This window comes from Populus nigra, chromosome 1 (assembly GCF_951802175.1).
Source record: "Populus nigra chromosome 1, ddPopNigr1.1, whole genome shotgun sequence".
NCBI classification, from domain to species: Eukaryota; Viridiplantae; Streptophyta; class Magnoliopsida; order Malpighiales; family Salicaceae; genus Populus; species Populus nigra.
Window position 1 is genome coordinate 43,530,882 of NC_084852.1, and position 24,048 is coordinate 43,554,929.

At 34.6% G+C, this 24,048-nt stretch overlaps 3 protein-coding genes across 5 annotated transcripts; all 3 read right to left on the minus strand.

The window, feature by feature from the left end:
* Positions 1-204: 204 nt before the first annotated feature.
* On the minus strand, positions 205-2,861 carry LOC133697255 (uncharacterized). Of its 2 annotated transcripts, none has more exons than XM_062119723.1 (4): positions 2,599-2,861; positions 2,400-2,502; positions 1,322-1,505; positions 205-510 (listed from the first exon to the last, which is right to left on the minus strand). In XM_062119723.1, the coding sequence occupies exons 1-4, from the start codon at positions 2,677-2,679 to the stop codon at positions 507-509; spliced, it is 372 nt and encodes a 123-aa protein (XP_061975707.1). In that variant the 5' UTR covers positions 2,680-2,861; the 3' UTR covers positions 205-506. The 2 variants fall into 2 exon arrangements, with proteins under 2 accessions (XP_061975707.1, XP_061975699.1); XM_062119715.1 differs by having other exon boundaries at positions 205-515; positions 2,599-2,857.
* A 4,691-nt stretch (positions 2,862-7,552) lies between these two features.
* Positions 7,553-13,411, minus strand: LOC133692519 (probable phospholipid-transporting ATPase 4). Of its 2 annotated transcripts, XM_062113545.1 has the most exons (12): positions 12,912-13,411; positions 12,373-12,803; positions 10,712-12,174; positions 10,533-10,643; positions 10,149-10,425; positions 9,959-10,047; positions 9,753-9,837; positions 9,353-9,562; positions 8,970-9,095; positions 8,774-8,872; positions 8,488-8,679; positions 7,553-8,396 (listed from the first exon to the last, which is right to left on the minus strand). In XM_062113545.1, the coding sequence occupies exons 2-12, from the start codon at positions 12,781-12,783 to the stop codon at positions 7,692-7,694; spliced, it is 3,768 nt and encodes a 1,255-aa protein (XP_061969529.1). In that variant the 5' UTR covers positions 12,784-12,803; positions 12,912-13,411; the 3' UTR covers positions 7,553-7,691. The 2 variants fall into 2 exon arrangements, with proteins under 2 accessions (XP_061969529.1, XP_061969519.1); XM_062113535.1 differs by having other exon boundaries at positions 12,373-13,411.
* A 1,038-nt stretch (positions 13,412-14,449) lies between these two features.
* Positions 14,450-17,203, minus strand: LOC133700656 (uncharacterized). Its single transcript, XM_062124250.1, has 6 exons — positions 16,851-17,203; positions 16,577-16,702; positions 16,183-16,293; positions 15,937-16,087; positions 15,361-15,632; positions 14,450-14,902 (listed from the first exon to the last, which is right to left on the minus strand). The coding sequence occupies exons 2-6, from the start codon at positions 16,657-16,659 to the stop codon at positions 14,662-14,664; spliced, it is 858 nt and encodes a 285-aa protein (XP_061980234.1). The 5' UTR covers positions 16,660-16,702; positions 16,851-17,203; the 3' UTR covers positions 14,450-14,661.
* Positions 17,204-24,048: the final 6,845 nt, after the last annotated feature.

Here is a 24,048-nt window from a genome sequence, read left to right on the forward strand (position 1 = left end):
GGACTTCCCTGGTTACCTAGCATTTCTGTTGTGTTTTGTGTTCGCTTTCAGCCAAATGTTCTATACTTGCCTATACGTGGGCTTATAATCCAATAGAATCACATCTCAGATCAACGGTACGTGAAAAGCTTCGTTGCGCCAGGAATCTCGGACAAATGACTTTAAATAAGTATTTTGGCTTGAAAACAAGAAGCAGGTAGAAGATTAGATTTCAAAATTGGGCTGATCAACATATCAATAAACAACAATCTCTAGGAGATACATATGACTCTTTTGACTGCTTTAGGTATAGATATTTCAAGTTTGCATACAGGCTCCAAACCGGAGGGTAGGAAGACTAGCTTGTGGCAAAAATATATGATACAGTTTTACATCTTTGAAGCCAGCCTCAGTAAAAACGGCTGCCTTCCTCTGAGAAATTGGTGAAGTGCAGTTTGCCAACTGTGATTGTCTTCAATAGGCTGACACAAAGTCATAATCTCTGTTTCTTCTTTTTGGTTGCCTCTTCACCTGGTCTACAAACAAATGGATTAACGGGGAGATTAGTAGATGTATCAGAAATGACGAGCAGACAGTAGAGCATTATTCCTGCCATTGAGTTAATAACAACAAATTACAGCAAGGAACCAGCAAGCAATCATTTCACCAATTATACGAACTGGTATCCAGAAAATCCTTTTCACATATTCAACAGGCAGGAAACTAATCCGTGCCCAGGATGGATTTTGCAATCTAGAAACATTAAGTGACAATTACTAAATAGCTTGTATGGTCGTGGTTGGATATGTTTTCAAGGATTTAGAATTTGGTTGTAAAGGAAGTGATAACAGGGCTGCAAAAAAACCATAGTTTGCTGAAGAAATGCAAACTTCACTTCTAATTTTAACTTCAAATCTGCTGGAACCAATATCAGTTCACTAAGCAGAAATAAAAAACGAGAATAGCTCTCAGTGAGTACATAACTCCTCAAGCATTGTCTCTAAGCTTATGAGCAGAGTACCAAATTGAACCAGATGCTGATCAGTCATTAGATGTAGTTTTGGATGCAAGTTCTTGCTGTGGCAGGGAAAAAGGCATAAAGAAAGACAGAAAGAACATCAATACTTCAACAAATATATGATACTACATCTAGAACGATAATATCTCGCACAAAATCATAAGTTGTTTTCTTTATGCATCACTAGCTTGCCAATGAAGGTAGGGAAATGAATTAATTAACAATAATTCTAGAATTATCAGTAAGGTCCAAACACCCATAAAAACATATATATCATAACTTAACAGAAATTCATTAACAACTGCACTCTGAGATTCTTCATACCTTTCGGTTGGTCTCTTTCTTTCATCAATACCAATACAAGCCTTCAGCTCTTCCATGCTGGAATCTTCCCCAGGATTACCTTTTAATAGATTGCAACACTCAGGGAATACAACAAGCTTAGTCAAGCCTTGAACTTGTGATAAATCTTTAAACTTTCCTTTCAGATATTCCATCAAAAGGAGCCCTGGATATAGCTCAGAGAAAATACGAGACTTTCTTAGCCACTTCAAGAGTTGAGAACTTCACAGAATTAATTCAATTCTACAAGGAAGGAAGCTACATTCAACCAGTGAAAGGATGCAGACATTCTGTTATAATATTCTGCATGTAAGGACATCTTTTATTGTTGGAGCTGCCAAAGAAGGATTCAAACAAATGATCAAGAGCATGCCACAATTACAGTTTCAGGATTTGAACCGTGCAGTTGCTTGGTAGCCTGAAAAATTTATCACTGCTCCACACAATGACCATTTTTTATCATGCTCAATTACCCTTCATTCTTAATCATATCAAACACCTAAAATAAAGCAGAGAGATCGAATTTTTATTGGAATCTGGACATCATGTTTGCGGTCACAAGCTTAAGAGACAAGCACTCTATGATCCTTAAAGAGCTAGAAGACTCAGTGGATTCTCAACTACAAGTCCACGATTTAGAGCATGCAGTAGAGGTCATATTTGGGTTTGGTATATCACTGCAAAAGCAAATTCCGCATAAGATAATAATGTGGCTACGAAATTAATCTTACAACACTTTACTACAGTTCCAATATCATTCACCATTAAGAACAAGTCAAAAAGAGTACAAACCCTAATATGAAGAATCCTGGAGACCAAATCAATCCAATTTCAATAAGGAGAGAAAAAAGGACAACCTAATACGAAACAACTACGAGCAATGCATGTATTACACACACGATTGAAATGCAACAATCACAACAGGCATATATAAATGACGAGGAACAGGCTCCGAATTAAAAGTTTCAACAGTTCACTCTAACTCCATATCTTTTTACAATCGTTAAGAATTAAATGACAATTAAAGAGGGGAGAGGGGGGGGGGGAGCAGAAAAGATACCGATGGCTCGAAGCGTGGGCAAATCGAAATTCTTGGCGAGTTCATCATGACCGATTACCTTGGCGCGATGGAGAATTAGTGATTTTAACCTAATTAGCATATCCTTCAAACACAAATTAAAAAAATAAACTATTTAGTTCATCAAGAATCATAAGAAGAAGAAGACGGAAATAAATGAGAAAACTCATGTTTAACTTACAAGCTCAGATTCTGATAGGTTACAGAGCCAGCGTATGACTTCGGGACTGTTATTCCCCAAAATGTCTTGTATGTTATCCATGTGAGAGAGGGCTTGTGAATCTTTAGCTCCGTATGCTGCCTCAGGTGGAGGAGATGGTGGTGGCGGTTGTGTTTTGAGGTTGCGAGAAAAACCTAATAAGCAAGCTGAGATGACAGGAAACGGAGACCTTTGGGTTGTGGCGGCTATACAGTTACAGACTTGCAGTCCGTTAAATTAGAATTTGTTTTTACTTTTCTTTTTGTTTTTTCTACGTAAGTGTCTAAGACATTAGGGATTCAATTCATAAAATCTTTTTCTTTAGGACTCAATCAAGAACCGATATATAGCTGAGGGACTATATTGCGGTTTTACATTATTGCTTTATCTTTTCTTATAAGGTGGAAAAGGTTTTTTTTTTTTTTTTCCCCTTTAACAACTCAAAGATAAAGGTGTTAAACTTTACCCTATATTTGTTTTTTAAAATTTATTTTTTTAAAAAAAAAATTTTAAAATTTTTTATATTTGTTTAATATTAAAAAAATTGGTTAATGAAAAACACTTTCCAGTCAAAGAAAAATTTAACTTGGTTTTCAAAAAAGTATTTTCTTAACAAATTTGGGCGGAAGTTGTGAAAATTTTAAAAATATCATATTATTTGCTGATTTATCAAATTTAGTCCTCAAACTTTTAATTGTTATATATATATATATATATATATATATATATATATATATATATATATATATATATATATATTGTTTTGAATATTTATTTTTCAATTTCATCTCTTAAAATTTAATTTTTATATTAACTTTGGTCCTCTTTCTTATAATTGGTATTTGCTTTTTCCTTATTATTTTTTTATTAAATTTTTTTATCTATCAAATTTGGTCCTCATTCTTTTAATTGTTACTTATTTTTTTAAAAATAATTTATGAAATGTTAATTATTATTATTTTAATTTCTTCATCTTCATTTTTTTTATTTTTTAGATTTGATCTCTATTGTTTTGATTATTAGTTATTTTATTTGAGATAATTTATGAAATTATATTTTTTTTCAATTTCATTCTCATTCAACTTTTTAATTTGTAAGATTTATTATTTATTATTTTAATAAACTTGAGAAAAATAAAACATTAATAAGTTATTTTCCAGCTTATTTTCCATTACATAACCAAATACTGGAAAATATTTTCCAACTTATTTTCTATTACACTATTAAATATCGAAAAATAATTCACTTTTCCAGAATTTATTTTTCAAAAAAATTACTTTCCAGCAAACAAATAAAACTTTAAATTTGAAAGAAAAAGGTGATAAAATTCTATGAGTGCTCAATTCCAAAACAAGTCTTTGGTCTCTTTTCAACATCTTAATTACTTGCAAATTATGCTATAAGAAATGCATCCTTGCTTTGGATTCTTTCCTTTTTCTTTTGACTTCCACGTGTTCCTCTTTTGTCGGAGGATCTACAATAATGATATTTAACAAATACTTGCTAAATCATTGTATCACTTTTACAAAACATTATTTATTAAAATAATATACATACATACATACATACATACATACATACATATATATATATATATATATATATATATATATATATTAATTTTACTATTCAATAACTTGATTTTTTTTATTTTTTTTAATTTAATACTTCACTATTATGTTATTTTAAAAATTATATTTCATAATGTTTTTTTAATTTTTTTTATTGAGTTATATATTGATCTCACGAATTTAGTTTTTTTTCCTCACGATTTCAATCTTCAACATTAGATTTGTTAGAAGTAGATATTCATAATTTTTTTTGATTTGCTTTTTATGAATTTATCACTATTATCATAACCCAATTTTGGCCCTGTAGCTTTTAATTTAATTTTTATAGGGTTTAAAATGAAAAATTAAAAGATCAGAGATTTATTTCGATGAAAAGTGTGATTTGTCAAACTTCCGTGAAAATTAAGGACTACAATGTGCTTTTATCATTCTATCTTTATCTTCAAGATAATCCCTATCTTCAAGATAATCTTTATCTTCGAGATAATCCTTGTCTTTAAGATAATGATAGTTATCTGATTTCAAATTTGATTCTTAATCAAATTCAAACTTCAAAGAAGAGAATGAGTTTGATTGAAACTTGGTTTCTCACACGCGAAAGGACTCCGACGCTATAAATACAAAACTCAGGGTATAAAAAAAAAAGAATGATTAGAGGGAGAGACCAAAAAAAAAAAACCCTAGGAGAAGGCCATTACCAGAAACCTACCAAAAAAAAAAGACATTTACAAAAAAAAGGGGGCGCGGCCGAGTCCTAGACTACCGCCGCTGCCCCCTCCCCCCAGCGTTTTTCCTCTCTTCTTCCTGTAGCAGCCCCCAGTTAATATTCATTCCAGCAGCACCGTTGCAATGACATTTGGTCTTCTCAGCCGTGAACTGCAAAGAAAACATGATTAATTCCCCTGGCAACAGCAACAAGCTTCCTCCTTCTGCACCACGACCGCACTAGTAAATCAGCGGTGCAACTTCTTCTTCCCCAACATATCATCTTCCTTTATGCCATATTGTGAGCAGTCCAGCATGTGCTCCTACAACAACAACAGGTTTTCAAAGCATGAACAGTAGCTTTGTCTTCAACCATGGAAGTCTTTCAGTTCAAACCCAGCACCTGGAGTTTTTATTCTCTTCTCCATTGAAGCAGTGACAACAGGTGCTCCTTAGCCACCATTTCCTCCTTCTGCAGTAACTCAGTCCAGCAATAGCAGCGACTATTGTCTTTCTTCACAGCATCATACGGGACCTAGTTATAACATTCAATGACAGTCCATCGGCGCAGCTTCTCAGCAACAGCAGCGCAGCAGACTGAGATAGAGGAGGCAGAACAGAAACGAAAGGGGAAGAGAGAACGGTGGGAACGAACACGGCAGGGCAGAGAACGAAAAGCAAATAAACCCAGAAAAACAGACAAGCAGGAGGAGGACGAGCGGAAGAAGCAGAGGAGGGAGGAGAAACCGAGGGATCCAAAGCAAGCCACCGTCTTCGACTTCGCCTCCTGCACAGGTAAGTTCTTCATTTCCCTTTGCTTTGCAATTATAATTGCGTGGGTACTGTACAATGGCCAATTTAATTCCCTACTTACCGGTTTGTGCATGCACGTGTGGAGCTTAGTCCTAGAAAAAAAATAAAAAATATAAAACATAAAACATAAAAAAAATATATAGTTTTCTTTACTTAGAAAAAATTCAAATCTTTGTGAATTTATTCACTGGCACCAGAGTAAGAAATACTGTATTTTTTTGGGTTACATAATATTTACCAATGCAAAAGTTAGAAACATTCGTATGCGAATATTCACCGACGCCAGAGTTGGGAACATTATAGAATGACCAATAAAAATGAGACACAAACAAACCTTTAGCAATTTAAGACAAAGCCAGCAATGCAGCATGTCTCAGGCAGGACGTTTAAGGGGTGATAATACCTTTTTTTTTACGTAACTAGTCCCGAACCATAGAATCTCTGTTGACCAGTTAGGGTTCCTAGTGACCATAATATTAGGTGGCGACCTTGAACAAGACCTTTTCCCCTAAAAGAACAAGATGCCAGATTTCTGTTCTTTTTTCTATATCCAGATATTTTTTTAATTGGTCGTCGCGATGTTCGGGTGTGACAGGTGTGACAACTATCTCATAACCTAGATTATAAGTTTAACAGGTTAACTTGGGTTGAATAATTTTTTTTTTCTTACCACCTTTTCTATTTGATTTTTTTCTTCGATTTTATTATTTAATATTGGATTAATTGAGAATTAAACTTTATAAAAAAATTTATTTGCTTTCTAGGTATTATCCAAATCTCATGACCCAGGTCACAGGTTTAATAGATTGATTCAGGTTGATTGAGTTAATTTTTTTGTATCTCATTTTTAATTGAATATTTTTTTTTATTTCACCCTCTAACAACTCAATCTTCTTTTTCTTTTTATTTAGTTTTTTTCTCAATTTAGAATATCATTGTTTTAATATATATTTTATTTTATAAAAAACATTAAATTAATGTTGTTTTTAAATCTTAAAAAAATCAAACTAAGCTTTCGTTGATCGAGTCCTGATTGCACCTATCGGGTTGGCTTGGTAATACTAAATCAACTCGCACCAGATAAACGATTACCATATTAATATGTACAGCTTGGCTAGATTTAGAGAGTGTGATAACGGTTGCTTTTTAAAGTGTTTTTCAATTGAAAATAGATCAAAACAATATTTTTTTTATTTTTTAAAAAATTATTTTTGACATCAGCATATTAAAATGATTTGAAAACACTAATAAAAAATATTAATTTGAAACAAAGAAAAAAATAATTTTTTTTTCAAAAATACTTTTAAAATACAAAAATAAATAGGAAATTTAAATCACTATTGAAATGTTTTCCGTAGTGCTTTTAAAACCGGCCCAAGGCTCGGTTCACAGGTTTTGACCAAGTCAACTTTAATTTTTTTTACAAATCAAAACGACGTTGTTTTGGTAAAAATTAAAAAAAAATCAACGGATTGCAAACAAGTTTTTTTTTACCAGGTCATCAGGTCAATCTGTCGAGCAAGTCAAGTTTTTAACTACCCTTATTTTTTCACAAACCCAATCCAATTCCAACCTTAAATCAGTCAAGTTTCAGGTTGATTCACCAAGCCAGATCGGATTTTAAAACTATGATTTTCCGCTATAACACGTAAGCAACTTGCTAGTTATATTATTAAAAGTTTTGTATACGGCAGCAATCTAGTTAGCATGATTGCACACGAGGACCATGTGTGATCACAAATTGGAATTACTGAGGGTTGGCGATACCCAAAATTGTGGTACAATGGTCAATGTGATCAAAATCTGAAACTTAGAGGACCATATGCATAGTTCGCCCAATTCAAGCATTTGGAATAAACGGATATACTAACGTAAATTTTTCATTGAGGTATCGAGAGGTGTGAACCTGGCTTACAAGGTAAATCTATGAATGAATTATAAATTTTTTTTTAAAAAGGAACAAAAAGAATACATTCTTCAGCCAACTTAAGAGAATAATGGACTGCTTGTCCATGATTTATAGAAAGGAGTGTTTGTCACAGACTTATAGATTGATATCCTCTTTAGGCTCAACCCTTCTTTGAATGACCGAATTCTTGCATCGACTCTTGCTGAAAATCCAACCTGAGTGCTCCTCTGCGAGTTTCGTTGTTCTCTCAGCCACATCTGATTTTCTGTAACATCTTTCTTGCAGTGTTTCATTTCTTGGATTATGTGATCGTCCATCGGATAGAGCAGTCTTTGAAAGGCAATGTGTGTGAAGTATGGAAGCAATGCAACAACTATAACAAGAAATGTAGCAATCCAGTACTTAGGTGTTGATCCGATCGATTCTGTGATGATGTTGAATCCTCGTTGAGAGTAGTCGGGAGGGAGTGCACCGTAGGCGACTGCGAAAATGTACCATAACAGGATGCTGCCCCAGATGAAAAGATGTTGGATCCAAGTGAAGTGAGTGATGATGAGAGCAATTTGGCAGTTGACAGTCCATATTATACATGTGTACATAATGGCACCAAAATGTGTGATGTCTGCTACATTTCCTTCTTGTCTGAATGCAGCAGGAGAGAATATGTATATGTTTGCAAGGAATACGACTGAGGCAGCAACTGTGCCATTCAGTATCCAACCAACAATACGGCTCCAAGAAAAAATTATGTTCCTCTGCCCTTGTCTGTAAAGGGATGGAAACTGTTTCATTTGACAGAAAATGTAAATGCATTAGAAGTCTTCCTTCTCTCTTGTTTATAGGGAAATGTAGGTTCTCTTGCTTGAGCATTACCTGGAGGCATACATCTGACGAAACGTCCTGCTCAAAGACTCCAAGTGATATAACTGGCAATGACGTCAAAAGGACATTGAACATTACCATATACCAATCATCATATAAGGAATCCCCAGAGAAATTTGTGAATATTTCGTAGTAGAATAGAGTGAGGCCGAAAGCAATGTTCTTGTATACAAAGTATAGAACCTGTAGCAGGAGGATGGAAATTTGAGTCCACAGGAAGAGATGCAGCCTTAACATGTAGATAGTAAATTAACATATGGTAGAAATGGAAACTCACCATCTTAGAGATTCTCTTGTAACACCAATGCCCATGGACTATGAGTAATCTCTCCAGAAATCGGAACTGAGGCAATGAGAAGTCACTAGCCATGACTGCCTGCAAGCAATAACGGAGATATGAAACTTAATATTCGGCTTAAAATGACAAAAGAGGATGCCAGAAAGGTTTTCCTGCAATGAATTGCGAGGCTTACTTGCATCCCTTCCATTCCACTGATTCCAACTCCAATATCAGCTTCTTGAATCATGCCAACATCATTTGCCCCATCCCCAATTGCCAAGGTTGTCTTACCAGTGTACTCCTTCACCAATCGAGTAATCTGGATATGCCAATGTCTGTGAGCAACTAATATTTCGAAAATGCTAGTCATTGAAGCTCATCGAAAGATGTTTAAGAAATCATAAGGATTTCTTATTCGAACCAGTTGGAGGAAAAATTAATAGAACTTGTTCAGTAAAAAGAAAAAAAAAACTAGAAACAAAGTGGACTTGAGTCAAATCTTGTTTGTAGTGCATCCAAATAGTGTCAATTCTACATACATCAGTGATCAGTGTATTCAAAAGATGCAAAACCTACCAAAGCCTTCTGTTTTGGAGATACTCGGCAGCATATAACAGAAGCACAATTAACAGCTAACTGTAAGAACTGGTCCCTCACATCAGATTTCAAAGCAATTTCAAGAGCTCTTCCATCCAGTACCAAAGCAAAGGGTGAATATTTATTGCTATCTTGGCACATCACTTGGTATGAACTTTCAATCTGGTGCAAAATCTCCTCTTTCATAGCCTGAAAAAATAGGAAAATGCAATCTATTACTAGCTAAGAAAATCTGTAATTACCAATCAAATTCACAGTAAGGAAACAACAATCCATCATTAAGTGTATTTGGGGTTTGCGTAACCATTCTGTTATCTTTTCCACTAACTTATTAGTTTTCAGATGGTGCACTAATGACATCACTCTTAGAAATTGTCACCTTCAGTTGTTTTTTAGACTCGGTTTCTTTGCTCAAACATACATGGAACTGTTTCATGTCCTGCCGAAGCAAGCTGCAAGAAAATCTGCAGAACAGAAGAGAAAACAGGAAGAAAAAAGAGCGCATTAGTAAGGCAGTCCACATTTCTTTTGTTTTCCTATTGGGCTTGTATCTTTCAAGAAAAGTTCACAAATCACAAACCTTACCCGATGTTTATTGCAGTTTCCTTCTTGTCACCAGTGAGCAGCCATATTTTCATCCCTGCTTGAGCAAGTTTATCTATGCATTCTACAACCTGATGCATAAGTCAAGAAAGATGCATCAGTTCCATAAAACAGACTCTCTACTTTCAATCCCAAACATGCATGTACTCGCTCAGAAAGAGAAAAGGCTAACCCCTTTCTGTAACTTGTCTTCAACAGCAGCAACTCCTAATAAATTTAGTTCTTTTTCTATCATTTCAGTTGCATGCTCCAGTAATTCTTCTCTTTCAGGACCTACTGTAGTCTTTGCCTGCATAAATATTGAGTTCCACTGTTCGTACTCAGCCAGCTCAAGTACTCGGTAAGCAAATGCTAGAGTCCGAAATCCATCTTCTGCATAATTTGAAAGGTGTGAGGTTGTTGCTTCTTGGTATGCCCCACCATTATCTGCAAGCCTATCGAAGATGATGCTGGAGAAAAAATGTTGAAAAATGAGAACAGAATGACTTAAGTGGAATTCATTCGCTGGTGTACAGAACTGGATTCAAATAATGGAAGGAGTGAGTGGGCGACTTACCTATCTGCCCCTTTGCAGAGAAGATAGATTTTACCATCTTCATCTCTTACTATTACAGACATTCTTTTACGAGAACTACTGAACTCCAACAAATTCAACAGCTTGTACTCCCTGAACATAAACCATGACATTAGCTTAACGCTTTTTGACATAGGGGGGGTGTTTGGGGATGGGCATACCTCTTCACCTGCTTCCCGGAGGAAGGATCAAGCTCTTTGAGGGTCATTAGGGATTGTGTCCGCTGGAAAAATTGGAATCCAAATTCTTGTGAAGCAATCAAAAAAGCAACTTCTTCTGGGGACTCTGCTTCATATTTAAGCTTGTCAGTTTGGCCATCTTCAACGGGTATACCTGTGTGACATAGAGCCATAACTCTGAAGAACATTGTCATATCAAACAAGTCAGACCTGTAAATCCACTGGTTGTTCATTAACCTGTCATCCCTGAAGTTGAAACCCTTGATGACCCTGATAACTGATTCTTTCCTCACATCAGAGAGTCTTGAGTTTCTAGCATTCAAATTATCTGCATTTTCTTGACCCCTAAGAATAACCTCTTGAGTGATAATATCAGCCACGGAAAACTCAGACATTTCAAGGCTCTGACTTGTTGTATCAGATTGGTCGATACTAGATCGATATGCCTCAATGTCAGTATTCATTCGCTTTGAAGCAGCAATATCAACTTCATTTATGTTACCCCCATACGAAATTCCAGCAATCGAGCATTTCCTAAACTCCATCTGATTACAAGTCAAAGTTCCTGTTTTATCTGACAGAATGATTTCTACTTGACCAAGTTCTTCATTCAAATTTGAAGTTCGAGCCTGGACAGACTTACAGGTTGCTTCATCATACATTTTTTTATCCTTGTTAATGAACTTAGCTTGTAGAACCTTGACAATTTCAATGGAGACATACAGAGAAATGGGAATCAAGTAACCATACAATATTAGAGCCCTTATGAACTGAAGAAAACCTGATTTTAAAGGATTTGATGGATCGAAGAGTGGATCAGAATCTTCCAAACTAAGGTACCACCATTGACTCATATCAGATTCTATAACCACAGCAGACCCGATGGAAGTCACTAGTGAGATCAGAAGAAGCATAGAGAAAAGAAGGTAGATGACTTTATCCATCTTTTTCTCAAGTCTGCTTCGTTTAGATGGTGACATGGTGGAATTCCTTACTACTTTCGTATCATGCCCGCTAAAGATCACTGCTCCATAAACATAATCAGTGTTTCGAAGCTTTGAATCTCTTAAAAGTATTTGAGAAGGGCTCAAGGGGTATATTTTATTCTCAAACTCTAAATTCCCCACAAAGGTGTAAAGGCTTGGATTGGGATCCTCGCAACGGGTGGTGGCTTTGAATTCACTGAATTTTGCATCCTCGTTCAAATCAAGTGTGACCTCTAAACATCTCTTGATTTTCAGATTCGTTTCTCCATCAAGGTTCATAGTCTCCACATAACAAACACCATCTTCATAGCTGGACGATAGCAAGAGAAGATCGCTCGAAAAGTATTCATCCTTGTTAACCTTAACAACATCTCCTACAGAAATCTCTCTCCATAATTTATCCACAAATAAGCCATTTCCTGCATGAGCCTTTACTGTTCGAGTGTTCACATTCAAGTCCTGCACAGAATTAATGGTAACATAACCATAGCAAGAAAATCCATCTACATTTCACTTTAAAGTAAAAATATAATCAAATTCTGAAATTTAAAGATGATGGAAAATAAAGTGAATAATTAATAATTAATGGGTGATATAAGTTTTCAAATGGTACTAGGAGAAAAATCAGAATTCATGCTATGTTTTGCAAGAAGTTACCTGCAAAAACCGATACCAATCCTCAACAGCCTCTTTGAGCATGCTGATCCCCACCACAAATACCAACGGAGCAATCAAACTTACAGGTTTAACAGGAGCCAAAGAAGTGATGGACAACGCTGCTGTCAAAAGAAAATACAAATTGGCAACTCTGCGGAACTGCTCGAAAAGTGCTTTGGGTAGAAAAGTGACAGCAGTGTACTTTTTTGTGGATACCGAGTTGTTTGTGTACTTGTAAGGTTTTCTCTTGTGCACTTGAGGTTCATTGCAGAAAACCACCCGAGAAAATCCTGGCTGACCGATGAGCTCCTGAGCAGAATCAGGATCGGATGTGTGTGGTCGAAAGCACGAAAATGAATACAGTTTGCTCCATCTTACCTTCCCCTTTGTTCTCCTAGATGACCCGTGCATCTTTCTCACCACACAAATTTCTGTTAATTCAGTATGATATAGAAAAACAAAGAAAAAAAAAACCTTCAACGATAAGAAATTGTAACTTGCTCTATCATTTCACCAAAACCAGAATTTTCAAGACGAACCCTGATGATTTTAATAGCTGATTGAGTGTAGTTTGTCTTCATCTACCTTGGATAGAACTCGACATAAAACAGTGGGTGCCAAAAACAGCCCACATCATATTGGAAATGTCAACCTTTTAAAGTAATTCCTTTCTTTGTTTATTGAGATTCTTCATTTTCTCAATGACCTTTCACCATCACTAATCTTTTCTGAGAAAGATAATAACAATGCTATATTTTGTACTTTCTTGGAGCATGCCAGCCTTTGACTGGGTGAAACTCACATATACTTCAGAACTCTCTCATCTGAACATAACAAATACCAACTTCTTTATGCACACCTTCGAAATTTCCAAAATCGATCAACACTAGGTGAAAATACCAAGAAAAACACATGGTTACTGCAAATTTAAGCTAGCCTCATTATCAGAAATGATATGCTAGTTAATTTAATATCACTCTGCACTGCCTCTAGATCTGCGAGCCAAATCTTGTAAACTTTCCTTCGAATCTGAGATATTAAATCAGCGGTACAAACGTTCACATGTCTATGTTCATCTTATCATCACCTACTAAAAAATTCATAAATCCCACTTTTCATGGTTGCTGCATTATTAAACAAAACTTAACTTTGTAGTCAACGGTGCCGGAGGTAGACGAATGGCAGTACATGCTATTTGTGTCCTTCAGTTAAAATATTGCTTTCTATCATTCCATTTCCATTCCTATAGAAACATGTACGAATTATTTTAATCCACTATTGTTTGGGCTCTGATTACAATGCGATACGTGAACATCAACCAGAAGTTGTAGAAGAATCTGATGCAGAATTAAGAAAATCAGTAGAACAGATGGGGTTTTTAATGCAATTAGAATATAATTTGATAGCCGGCTACGAAATGGATTCCATTCGGAATAAGATTAGAGAATAGAATGAACTTGGTAACTTTGTGAAGGGAAATAAAAACAATTGAAAAAAGGACATTAAAACCAACGGCAATTTTTTTTTTCCAGAAAAATATTGAACTACTAAGTACAAATCAAACAATCCCTCGACCTCAAACAGAAATCCAGAAGCAGCCGGCCAAAGTGCTTTCTGCATTAAACACATCGCTTCTATGCTCCCTTTCCTGGATATACAATGTTCAACACGACTATCTTGAACTGTCTCTTTTTTGTCCTAATTTTTTTTGTTTGACCTCAAGGAAACTCCATATCTTGCTTCAAGCATCATCCAACGTAATTACACAACAACCAGGTGCCTACCGCCAGACAATAGTTTTGTCTAGTGAACCGAGCATTATATTATCTAGGAGCACAATGATCCAGCTACACACAAGAATTTCATCCCATCAAAAGTGCATATGTTTTTTTCCAGAAACTTTAGACCTGCCAATGCTGTGCTACTAACAGTATCTTTAATCTCAAATGATCTTCAACTGCTTTATGTCAGAAGTCAATACTAGTCGATAAGAACCAACATCTACGAACTTTATGCTTCTAATATGCTCATATGATCCTCAAGAGAAGCTTGTAACCAATTTCCTTCACAAAATGGCTGACCTCTAAATCAAAAGAATGGTTTTACTGCAGAGATATTTATTGGATATTTATCAATTACATCAGAGCAAAGAAAAAATATAAGTAAATGTTCAAATTACCTAAAAAAATATGCGTTTTCATGTTTAATTTGACTTGCAATATCAAGTGCCTTATAATACATCAACAGCAAATTTCATCCCATGCCCTGCATTGTTGTATAGGTACTATTTTAGCTGCCCAAGATTCGATCTGAGATTGAAGGAAGGTACTGAGTCCAGACATTGCCATGACTGTATTCCGAGGCAGCGCCACTGATGGATTTGATGCTACTAGTCTTGGGCCCATCGTAGTAGATAATCATGCTGTTATTAACTTCAGGTGATGTGATATCCTTGACCAACCAAGAAGAAGAAAGCTTGAGATATCTGTTGTAAAGTGCTAGCGCAAGTGCTAGATTTTTTTGATCGGTCCTGCAAATAACCCAAGACAGGAAAAAAGACAAGTGGAAAGAGATGAGCAATTCCATAAGAAAATATATGTTCTCCAGCAACCAGAATCTAATGAAACAGTATGAAGCCAGGTGATAACAAAGAGCGAAAAAACTACAGCATTTTGGTCCTGCCTAAATGGCCATGCTGCTTTCAAAATTGAAACTTAAGGGTGCATCAACACTCCATAGAATGTTAAAGCTAATCCTGAATTACTTTTGTATTGGTATTGTTCTACCCCAAACACTAGGCAAAATGATGAAATAATAACAAATCGATAAACATTCAATTTCCTGCTGTTAAAACACACTGCTCCAAAAATCAAGCCCATAGAATTATATTCCAAGTCACTAGTCTTATAAACAGACAATTGTCAACTGGTACCATGTCAGATTCCTAATTGAACAAAAGAAAATCAGAAATAGAGGAGAATATGAAACCTTTCTCTCAAATTCAGAGCTTTGCTCCACCATACGACGGTCTCAACAATATCTTTGTCTAATTTCCTCGCATTAATCACAAGCACACTTAAGTCTGGCAAACAAGTATCCTTTGCATAAGGTGTCTCTGATACCCAAGGCTTTGAAACTGATCTCTGAATAGCATCCAACACATCTGAATTCACATAAGTTTTTAATCTCTGAGAGCAGTCTTCAGCAGTTGCTATAGCATAATCGTCCAAGTCAACTCCAATGAGTTCTTCAACTCTAGCCTGCAATACAAGTAAAGGAACTTGATGACACTGCTCTTTCAGGAGAAACATCGACCGGAGAAATGGTCTATAGCCACATATAGATATCATGAATTATCCTATGACTGAGAAAAGTATATATTTTGATGCCACTTGCCTAAGATAGTATTACAACAAGTTCAGTTTTTTCTACAGCTTCATTTTTTCTTATTGCTAATTTCAAAAGAATTCCCCATTTCATCCAAAGATAAACAAAACAGGAAAAAACTACTATAAACACCAGCAATACAGAAAAAGAAAGGCGATTGTTAAACATAGAACTAACCTTCATAATTATATTCACTGAAACGTATATGAATTTGCTCAAGAACTGGTGCACAGTTGGTATGATAAACGGTACTATTTCCTCGTAACTGGGTTTAGCATATTGTTCATCAGAAAAGGCAATCCTCACAATTTCTTTAACCTCTTCCTGCCTACATTATTTCATAACAACATCAATACAAACAAACAGATTACGTGCTCCCCAAAAGTATTATTTAGTATGAAAACATAATAGTAATAGTGTTACCCGTGAATTTCAAGGTTTGAATGTGGAAACAAGACCTTCAACTTATAGAAAGGCACTCTGTCTTCATTCCCTCCAGGGATAAAGAAATGAAAAGAAACCAGTTCTGGATAGCTGATCATCAACAACAAGAAATGAGAAATGAGAAAAAAGTTTAACAAAATAGAACAAGCCTTCTACAACAAATCCAAACTCCAACAACAAAGAATAACAAGCAATTGAATAAGCCAATGAAAAGACAAAACAATAACTCCAATACACAATATCCAATTTAAATTACAGGTACAAACAATAAATATGCAGAAGGATCTATCATCTAATGCTGAAAATTTGAAACCAAGCAGCTAGCTTTGATCCTTTTTTCAACAAAACTATACAAGGATGAGTTCAAACAAACCTTGAGCTAGACAGAGTTGATTTTGCAAGTACTGCAAGAACTCTAAGGTCTAAACAATCCATCCATGATACAACATGCACCATTCCATCATCTCCACCTCCATCACCATTTCTTGCATCAAACTCTCTTAATTACAACCATAAAAATAAATAATTAAATAAAATAAAAACAGAACTATTAGCCACGAGTGTATACAATACACCATCAATCTTGACTACACAAACACCATAAAGTTTCGAGCTTGAACAAAAAAAGTGCATAGAATGAACTTAACTGGAGAAGAAAGATTAGAATGGAGAGGAACCCAATTTCTGGAAGGGTCACATGGGTCTCGAAAATGAGTGGCAGGTAGTAACTGAAGCAAACCAAGGAGTATAAACAGTCCAAAAGCTAGAAACTGAAATATGGGTCTTGGATTTGGAGCCAGAACTAGACCCGGATAAAGGGGTCCAGCAGTTATTGGGTTGTCTGACGTTTGAGATGATCTTCTCTGAGTTGCAGAATATGCAGATGGCAAGTACGAGGAAGCCATCGACTCTTCTTTTTATCTTTTGTTGTTGTCGTTGTCGTCGTTCACTTGTAATATGCTGATAGCAAGTACGAGGAAGGCATTGACTCCTTTTTTTTTATTTTTCCTTTTTTGTTGTTGTTGTTGTTCACTTGTTCTTGTCTGATGTGAGTGAGTTATCATGTAGTTATTTTCAAGGATGACGACTTGTCGTTTGAGGACTTTAGGAGCTGACGACTTGCCTTTAGAATCTTAGTCTCGTTATTGAAGAACCTGATTTGAATAATGACTCGGTTAAGTTATTGAACCAGTGGGTTACTGGTCAATGCAAAAGGCCATTGTGACATTTTATACATATATCTTACTACATATAAAGTATAATAAAAATAATAATAATAAAAAAGGAATCAATGAAGTATAAAGTGTCTTTTTTTCAGGAGGAAGTATCAGGTTCAAGCTCCGCAAGCTACAAGTTCTCCCTCATTTTTTATTATTATTTTATTTTTTTATATAAAAAAACTAGTTGGGTTTGGTCCTTTACTTATCTAATCTTTAATGTTATCTGATGAAAATGGAGTAATTTCATTGGCTCAAAGCCCATTTTTTCTTACAACGAGCGAGGCCTGAAAAAGATCCAGACACGGATTTTAGACACAGGCGCGAAGCCTGGGTTCAATGTTCAGTGCCGGCCACTTGACCTGGTACCTTTCGCGCGCGCGCGCGCGTGTGTGGGGCGCTGGCTTATAAAGTCGCCAGGCCCCTGACGCTTTTATTAATTTGTATGGCTCCAGGCATCTGGCTTAGAGCCATAATAGTATATTAGCCTCTACTTCGTTCGATGCAGTCAGATTATTATTTTTTTAATTTAAAAAATATTAAGAATACAAAGAAAAAATTATAGTTTTTTTAAATTTAATTAAATGGTTAGATCTTGAAAACTGTCAACTCTTCTCTTTGCCTAGCCCAAATTCCAATTAAACTGTATAAAAGTTGATCTGAAGTGAATTAATTAATTTAATGGGTTCAAAAATAATTTGAATAATTGATAAAAACATGATATAATTTAAAAAAACTTTTAACACAATAATTTTTTTAAAAAAATATTGAGACGATGCCAAATTTGATCGACATCGGTCACCCTGCGATCTAGATCATGAACTTTAATGAGTTTAATAAATTTGTTATTTTTATAAATTATTTTTATTATAAAAATAAATGCTGGTAAAATCAGATATCAACCCTAAAAAATATATTTATTTAAGATCGTGATAACCCTATAAAAAATACATAAAAATAAATCATGAATTCTATTTTTCAATCAATTCAATATTGAAGAAAAATAAAATAAAAAAACAATTAAAAAAATAAAAAAATAAAAAATAAAACAAAATATATCAGATTTGATGAATAAATCCGAAAAACCCGTGAATTAGGTAACTCAAAAGGGTGATACTGGTGCAAAGTTTGGAAGAAATATCCGAAATGGATCCTGATAGAATTGAGGTTAGACAAATATCATTTCTCCTCTGCATTTGTTTCCTTATCTTTTTTTTCTTTTTTCTTTTTGAAGTTATAGATATAGTAAATCAATCTCCTTCAATTTTGGAACTATACTACTGCAAGGTTGTGAATTATATGATACCACAAAAGATCGTGAATTATAAGAGATTGATTTTATATATAGCTGTGGTTTCCCAACTTCATTCTTTATTTTTCATTGTTTGGTTTGTTGTCTGTTTTGCTACAGTCGCGATCTTTGTTTGTCAAGAACCTGAATCTCAAGACTGCTGATGAAATTTTGAAAAAGCACTTTGCTGAACACATGAAAGAAGGGAGAATCCAAAGTGTCAGGGTAATAATCTAGATCATTGTAACCTTAACTGTATTGTATATTCTGTATCACTCTTATGTTGGATTTCATTTCATTCGTTTCTCATGCAGATAAAGAAGCACATGAAAAAAAGGGAAGAATGTTTCAATGGGTTTTGGCGTTATAGAGTTAATTGATTCTGTGGAAACAGCTACAAATATCTGCAGAGATCTACAAGTAATTACAAATCCAGACATTGTGTGTAGTTGTTGAAATCTGCGGCTGTTTTTGCTCACCTTATTTTTCCAATCTTTTGTTCAGGGAACTGTTTTGGATGGCCATGCTCATGTTTTGCAACTTTGCCATGCCCAGAAGGATGAACATGCAGTGAAAAAGGCTGGGAAGGATAAGAGTTCTACAAAACTACTTGTGAGAAATGTAGCTTTTGAGGCAACAGAGAAAGATCTCACACAACTATTTAGCCCATTTGGCCAGGTGATTATTTTGTTTCAGAAAATTTCTAAAACATGCTTATTATCCAATCAATAGGACTAAACGTTTATAACCAATGCTCTATTTTTCAGGTTCTGGAGAGAACAAAGGAAGGTGAGAGCTTGGAAGAATTACGGGCTCGCAGCCTCGCACGGCTGGCAGCACAATTTACCGAGGAGCAAAATGGTTTCCAGAATCCAGCCAAGTTATCCAAAAAGAGGAAGGACGTCACTAACTTGGACCAAGAAAGCATGAAGTTCTGGAGAATAACAGACTAGTGCTTTAAGCAAATATGTTCTTGTATTATGGAGCAGAGAAGAACCGGGTTTGTCAATGGTTTTAGGTTATAGATTTACCTTTATCTTAGCTGGCCCCAGTTTTGCTTTGTTAGGAGCTGATTTTTGTTTAGTACTACTGTTTTGTCTAAGCTAATGAGTGACTGAATTTTCCTTCCTATCCCCTTATTTATTTTTATTTTGTAAAGTAACTTGATAGTGCCTGAGTCAGAAAGAAAATTTAGTTTAATTTTCATGCACGAGGACTCTCTTTATGCTTATTCTTGCAGGCCCGCAGCCGCACATATATCAGGTCTCTTTGTAATTTGGCACATGGAAGATATGCGATTTATAACAGCCGTGTAATTTCCATGAATCAACCTCGCAAGTAGCGTTCAACTTCTAGGTTTTCGGCAAGTTTAACATTCCAGTACAGATTTTTTTAAAGAAAAACTAATTTTAAAAAAAAAAACACAATTGTACTGGAATGTTAAACTTGCCGAAAACCTAGAAGTTGAACGCTACTTGCGAGGTTGATTCATGGAAATTACACGGATGATTTTTTTATATATGTTAATATTAAAATAGAATTTAAAAAATAAAAAAATATATTATTTTAATATAATTTTTAACAAAAAAAACAATTTTAAAAATAATTTTTATCACATTCCTAAACAAACCTTTCATTGGTGACAATTAATGATTTGCAAGTCTGATGCATCTTTAGGGGGGACGAATAAAGGTGAGAAGAAGAGGATCATTGTTCCTGAATAATTTGGACATGATCTCTAGGTTTGATTTCATTATGGATAACTAATCAACCATTAAACGATTCTTTCTAAATAAAAGAGTATATATGTAATAAACTTGTATGGATTGCTTGACAAAAATAAAAATATTGTCGATGTTATGAAGTCTGGCCTTTGTATTAATTTCGATCAAACCATAATGAGGATCTACTTTGATTTTTCTATCGGTGACATCATACCAATAATATTTGAATAAAAAGACTTTATTAAGCTCGTTATGATATTGCAATTCAATCATCTTTTCTAACTTTCTATAATAATCAACTTCAAACTCATTAGAAGTTGATCCCTCAACATAAACTCTATTATCATACGTCTTCTACCTTGATTATATTCTTCAGTATGAAGACATATTCATTGATGAAATACTCGTTATAGCACTTAACCTTTCTTTAGAAACCCAAACATAGTACAATAAAACCACCACTAACATTCTCTCCCAATTGATAAACCTAGTACAAGATTACAATCATTAACAGTTAAAGAGAAAAGTTTAATGAAATTAAATATTATGAGAGATGAACCACATGGAAAATTGTTTATCTTATAATTGAAAAATTTTAAATTCAATCATATGTGAATTTTGAGAAAGTAAAAATTGACGATGTTGCCTATAAAACAATTTTCAATCTATTAGTTTATAAGAGTATAAGAAAAAATTATTTAAAAATAACAACATGCTACTATTGTACTTCTTGAATAAAAGATCTCGATTTATCGTAGTTAAATAACATATAATTATGTGCATGTCTAGATTTGATTTTTGTCAAGTATCTTTCCTTCACTGTATTTTTTAGTAAAGGTCATCTAGGATGAGAAAATATTGACAAATTCTCGATCAAATACACTCTACCATTGTCATTGTATCTTGGAATACGATTGATTCTTGTTTTCAAATGAAGCTCAAAATAGTATGAGATAAATGTTGAGATCTTCACAACAATATAAGCCTGAAATTAAATAAATGTTTTAATTTTTGAAAAAGATAATATAATTGTAATTAGAATACATGTACAATCCATAACTTCTCGAATGGATACATGCATCTGCACTAGACAAGGCCTCAAAATTTTATCTCAAATGATAAAATGTATGGTTAAATGCTCCAATGAGTAAGAAATAAATAGAGAGAATATCATCTTAAGTTTGTAGATTGTCTAAATGATATTCATTTAAAACTTCTCCAAGTGTTAAGTATATAACTTGTTAAAGCATATGTCTCTAAAAAAATAATTGATCATCATGAGTGCATCTCATATTCTTTTTAGCAATAAATATATGTAAACAAGTGGAATGAGTGTTCGCATAAATATATGGTAGTCATGACTCTTCATTCTATATAATTTGTCATCCTTCAAATTCATCAATCTAGATATGTTCAAAGCATATCAATCAAGAAAACACAAACTTTTAAGTCATTGGTAGATAAGTAATTGTTCATTATTGTTGAAGGTGAAGTTGGCTTTAGGTTTTGCGATCTGTGACCCATCATAAACCAATTCCATATTTTTATGATGACAAAAAAAAATATATCCATTTTAACTTTTATTTTATCCTTTATCTTTCTTTTTACATCCATCACTGTGTTAAAAATATTTTCAAACATATTCTTTTTGATATTCATGACATCAAAATTATGATGGAAGATATTAGTCTTCTAATAAGGAAGCTCCTAAAAAATACTTCGCTTAACTCAGTTGTGGGTCACAACAAAACCAGAAAACTTCTACTTGCCAGATTAAAAACCAAACACGATGCTCTCATACTACAAGAACACATTATGAGTATCATCGACCAAGAAGAATATGGTGCAACAAATAACCTGAATGAATTGAATCGTTTGTACATAACACAACATGTACGTTCAATGATTCCATTGAAAATTAAGGATACACCTTATTAAACTGTTTTTAGGCTTCACTATTAGGACGTACCATGAGCGCATTATGACTTCATCCACTACATCAAGTGAATGATGCCATATCATGTGCTCAGTAGTTTTTGGAGACATAAATAACCTTTTATAGTCTAGAAGTGATTGGAAATTATCTTATTTTCTATTGAGTTGAGAATAATTAGGAGGTTTAACCTAATGGTTAGCTAACTGTTTCTATATATATGTGTAGGGCAATATACAATAGCAATGGTGGAGGTTACCATACAAGAGTATGTCTACAATATTTCTTATATAAGTACATTCTATAATATGCCCCTTCAAGCTGAGAGTGGAGGATCAACTCGAAGCTTGAAAGGAAAAGCAGTGAACAAAGAAGTAGGAAGTGGCTTAGTGAAGACATCGGCAAGTTGATCCTGATAGGAAATAAAACGAATCTGAATCTCTTTCTTTGCAACTATATCTTAAATAAAATGATAATCGACCTCAACATGTTTTGTGTGAGCATAAAAAATAGGATTCTCAGATAAATAAGTGGCACCAAGGTTGTCACACCAGATGATAGGAGCAGAAACAGACGGAATCTGGAGATTTGTTAATAAGTACTAAAGCCAGATAACCTCAGCAGTGCCATTGGCTAAGACTTTGTACTCAGCTTCAGTAGAAGAGCGAGCAACTGTGCGTTGCCTATTGGATTTCCACGAAATCGGCATCTGACCAAAGAACACAAGGTAACCACTCGTAGATTTTCTATCCTCAACATTATCTGCCTAATCTGCATATGTAAAACCATGTGAGGCAAAAGAAGAACTACAAGTTACGAGTAATATATAAGCCATGATGTCGTACCCCGAAGATAACGCAAGATGCGATTCACGATAGCCCAATGAGAATCTGTAGGAGCATGCATAAACTGACAGACTCGGTTAACAACAAAACAAATATTCGGGTATGTAAAAGTGAGATATTGAAGAGCACTCACAATTTGACAGAAGCGGGTAGCATCAGAAAACAATGGATCAAGCAGAATGGTAGCTTTGGATGTAGAGATAGGGGTATCAACTTGTTTGTAAGATAGCATAACAGCCCGAGTAAGGATGTCAAGTATATATTTATGCTGGCAAAGCATAAGACCCAAACTAGTAGACTGAACCTCAATACCTAAAAAATAATGAACAGAACCCAAGTTGCGAAGATTAAATTCTAAGCTTAGTAGTTGAATGAGGCGTTGGAGCAGAAGAGAGTTACTACTCGTAAGCAGAATATCATCAACGTAGACCAGAAAATAACAAATATCAGCACTAACAAAGAAGATAAACAATGAGGTATTCACCTTAGAGGCATGAAAACCAATAGATAACGGGAAATCATTCAGACGAGTGTACCAAGCCCACAAAGCCTATTTTAAACCATATAGAGATTTATGCAATCGACACACATATATGAAAGGGGAGAGTAGAATCAACAAAACCTGGAGGTTGTTTCATGTAGACCTCTTCGTCAAGAACACTATTGTTACTCAATTTTGGACCCCACGTGCTGGAGATGGTGTATACCTCTTTTGAACAGAGTGTAGGAGTTTAGCTCATATTCACTAGAAGATTGACAAAAGCACAGAAAGAAATATTTTTTTTTAAACCTTGTTTGAGCTGTTTTCTGCTCTTTTTATCCTTCCCCTTTACTA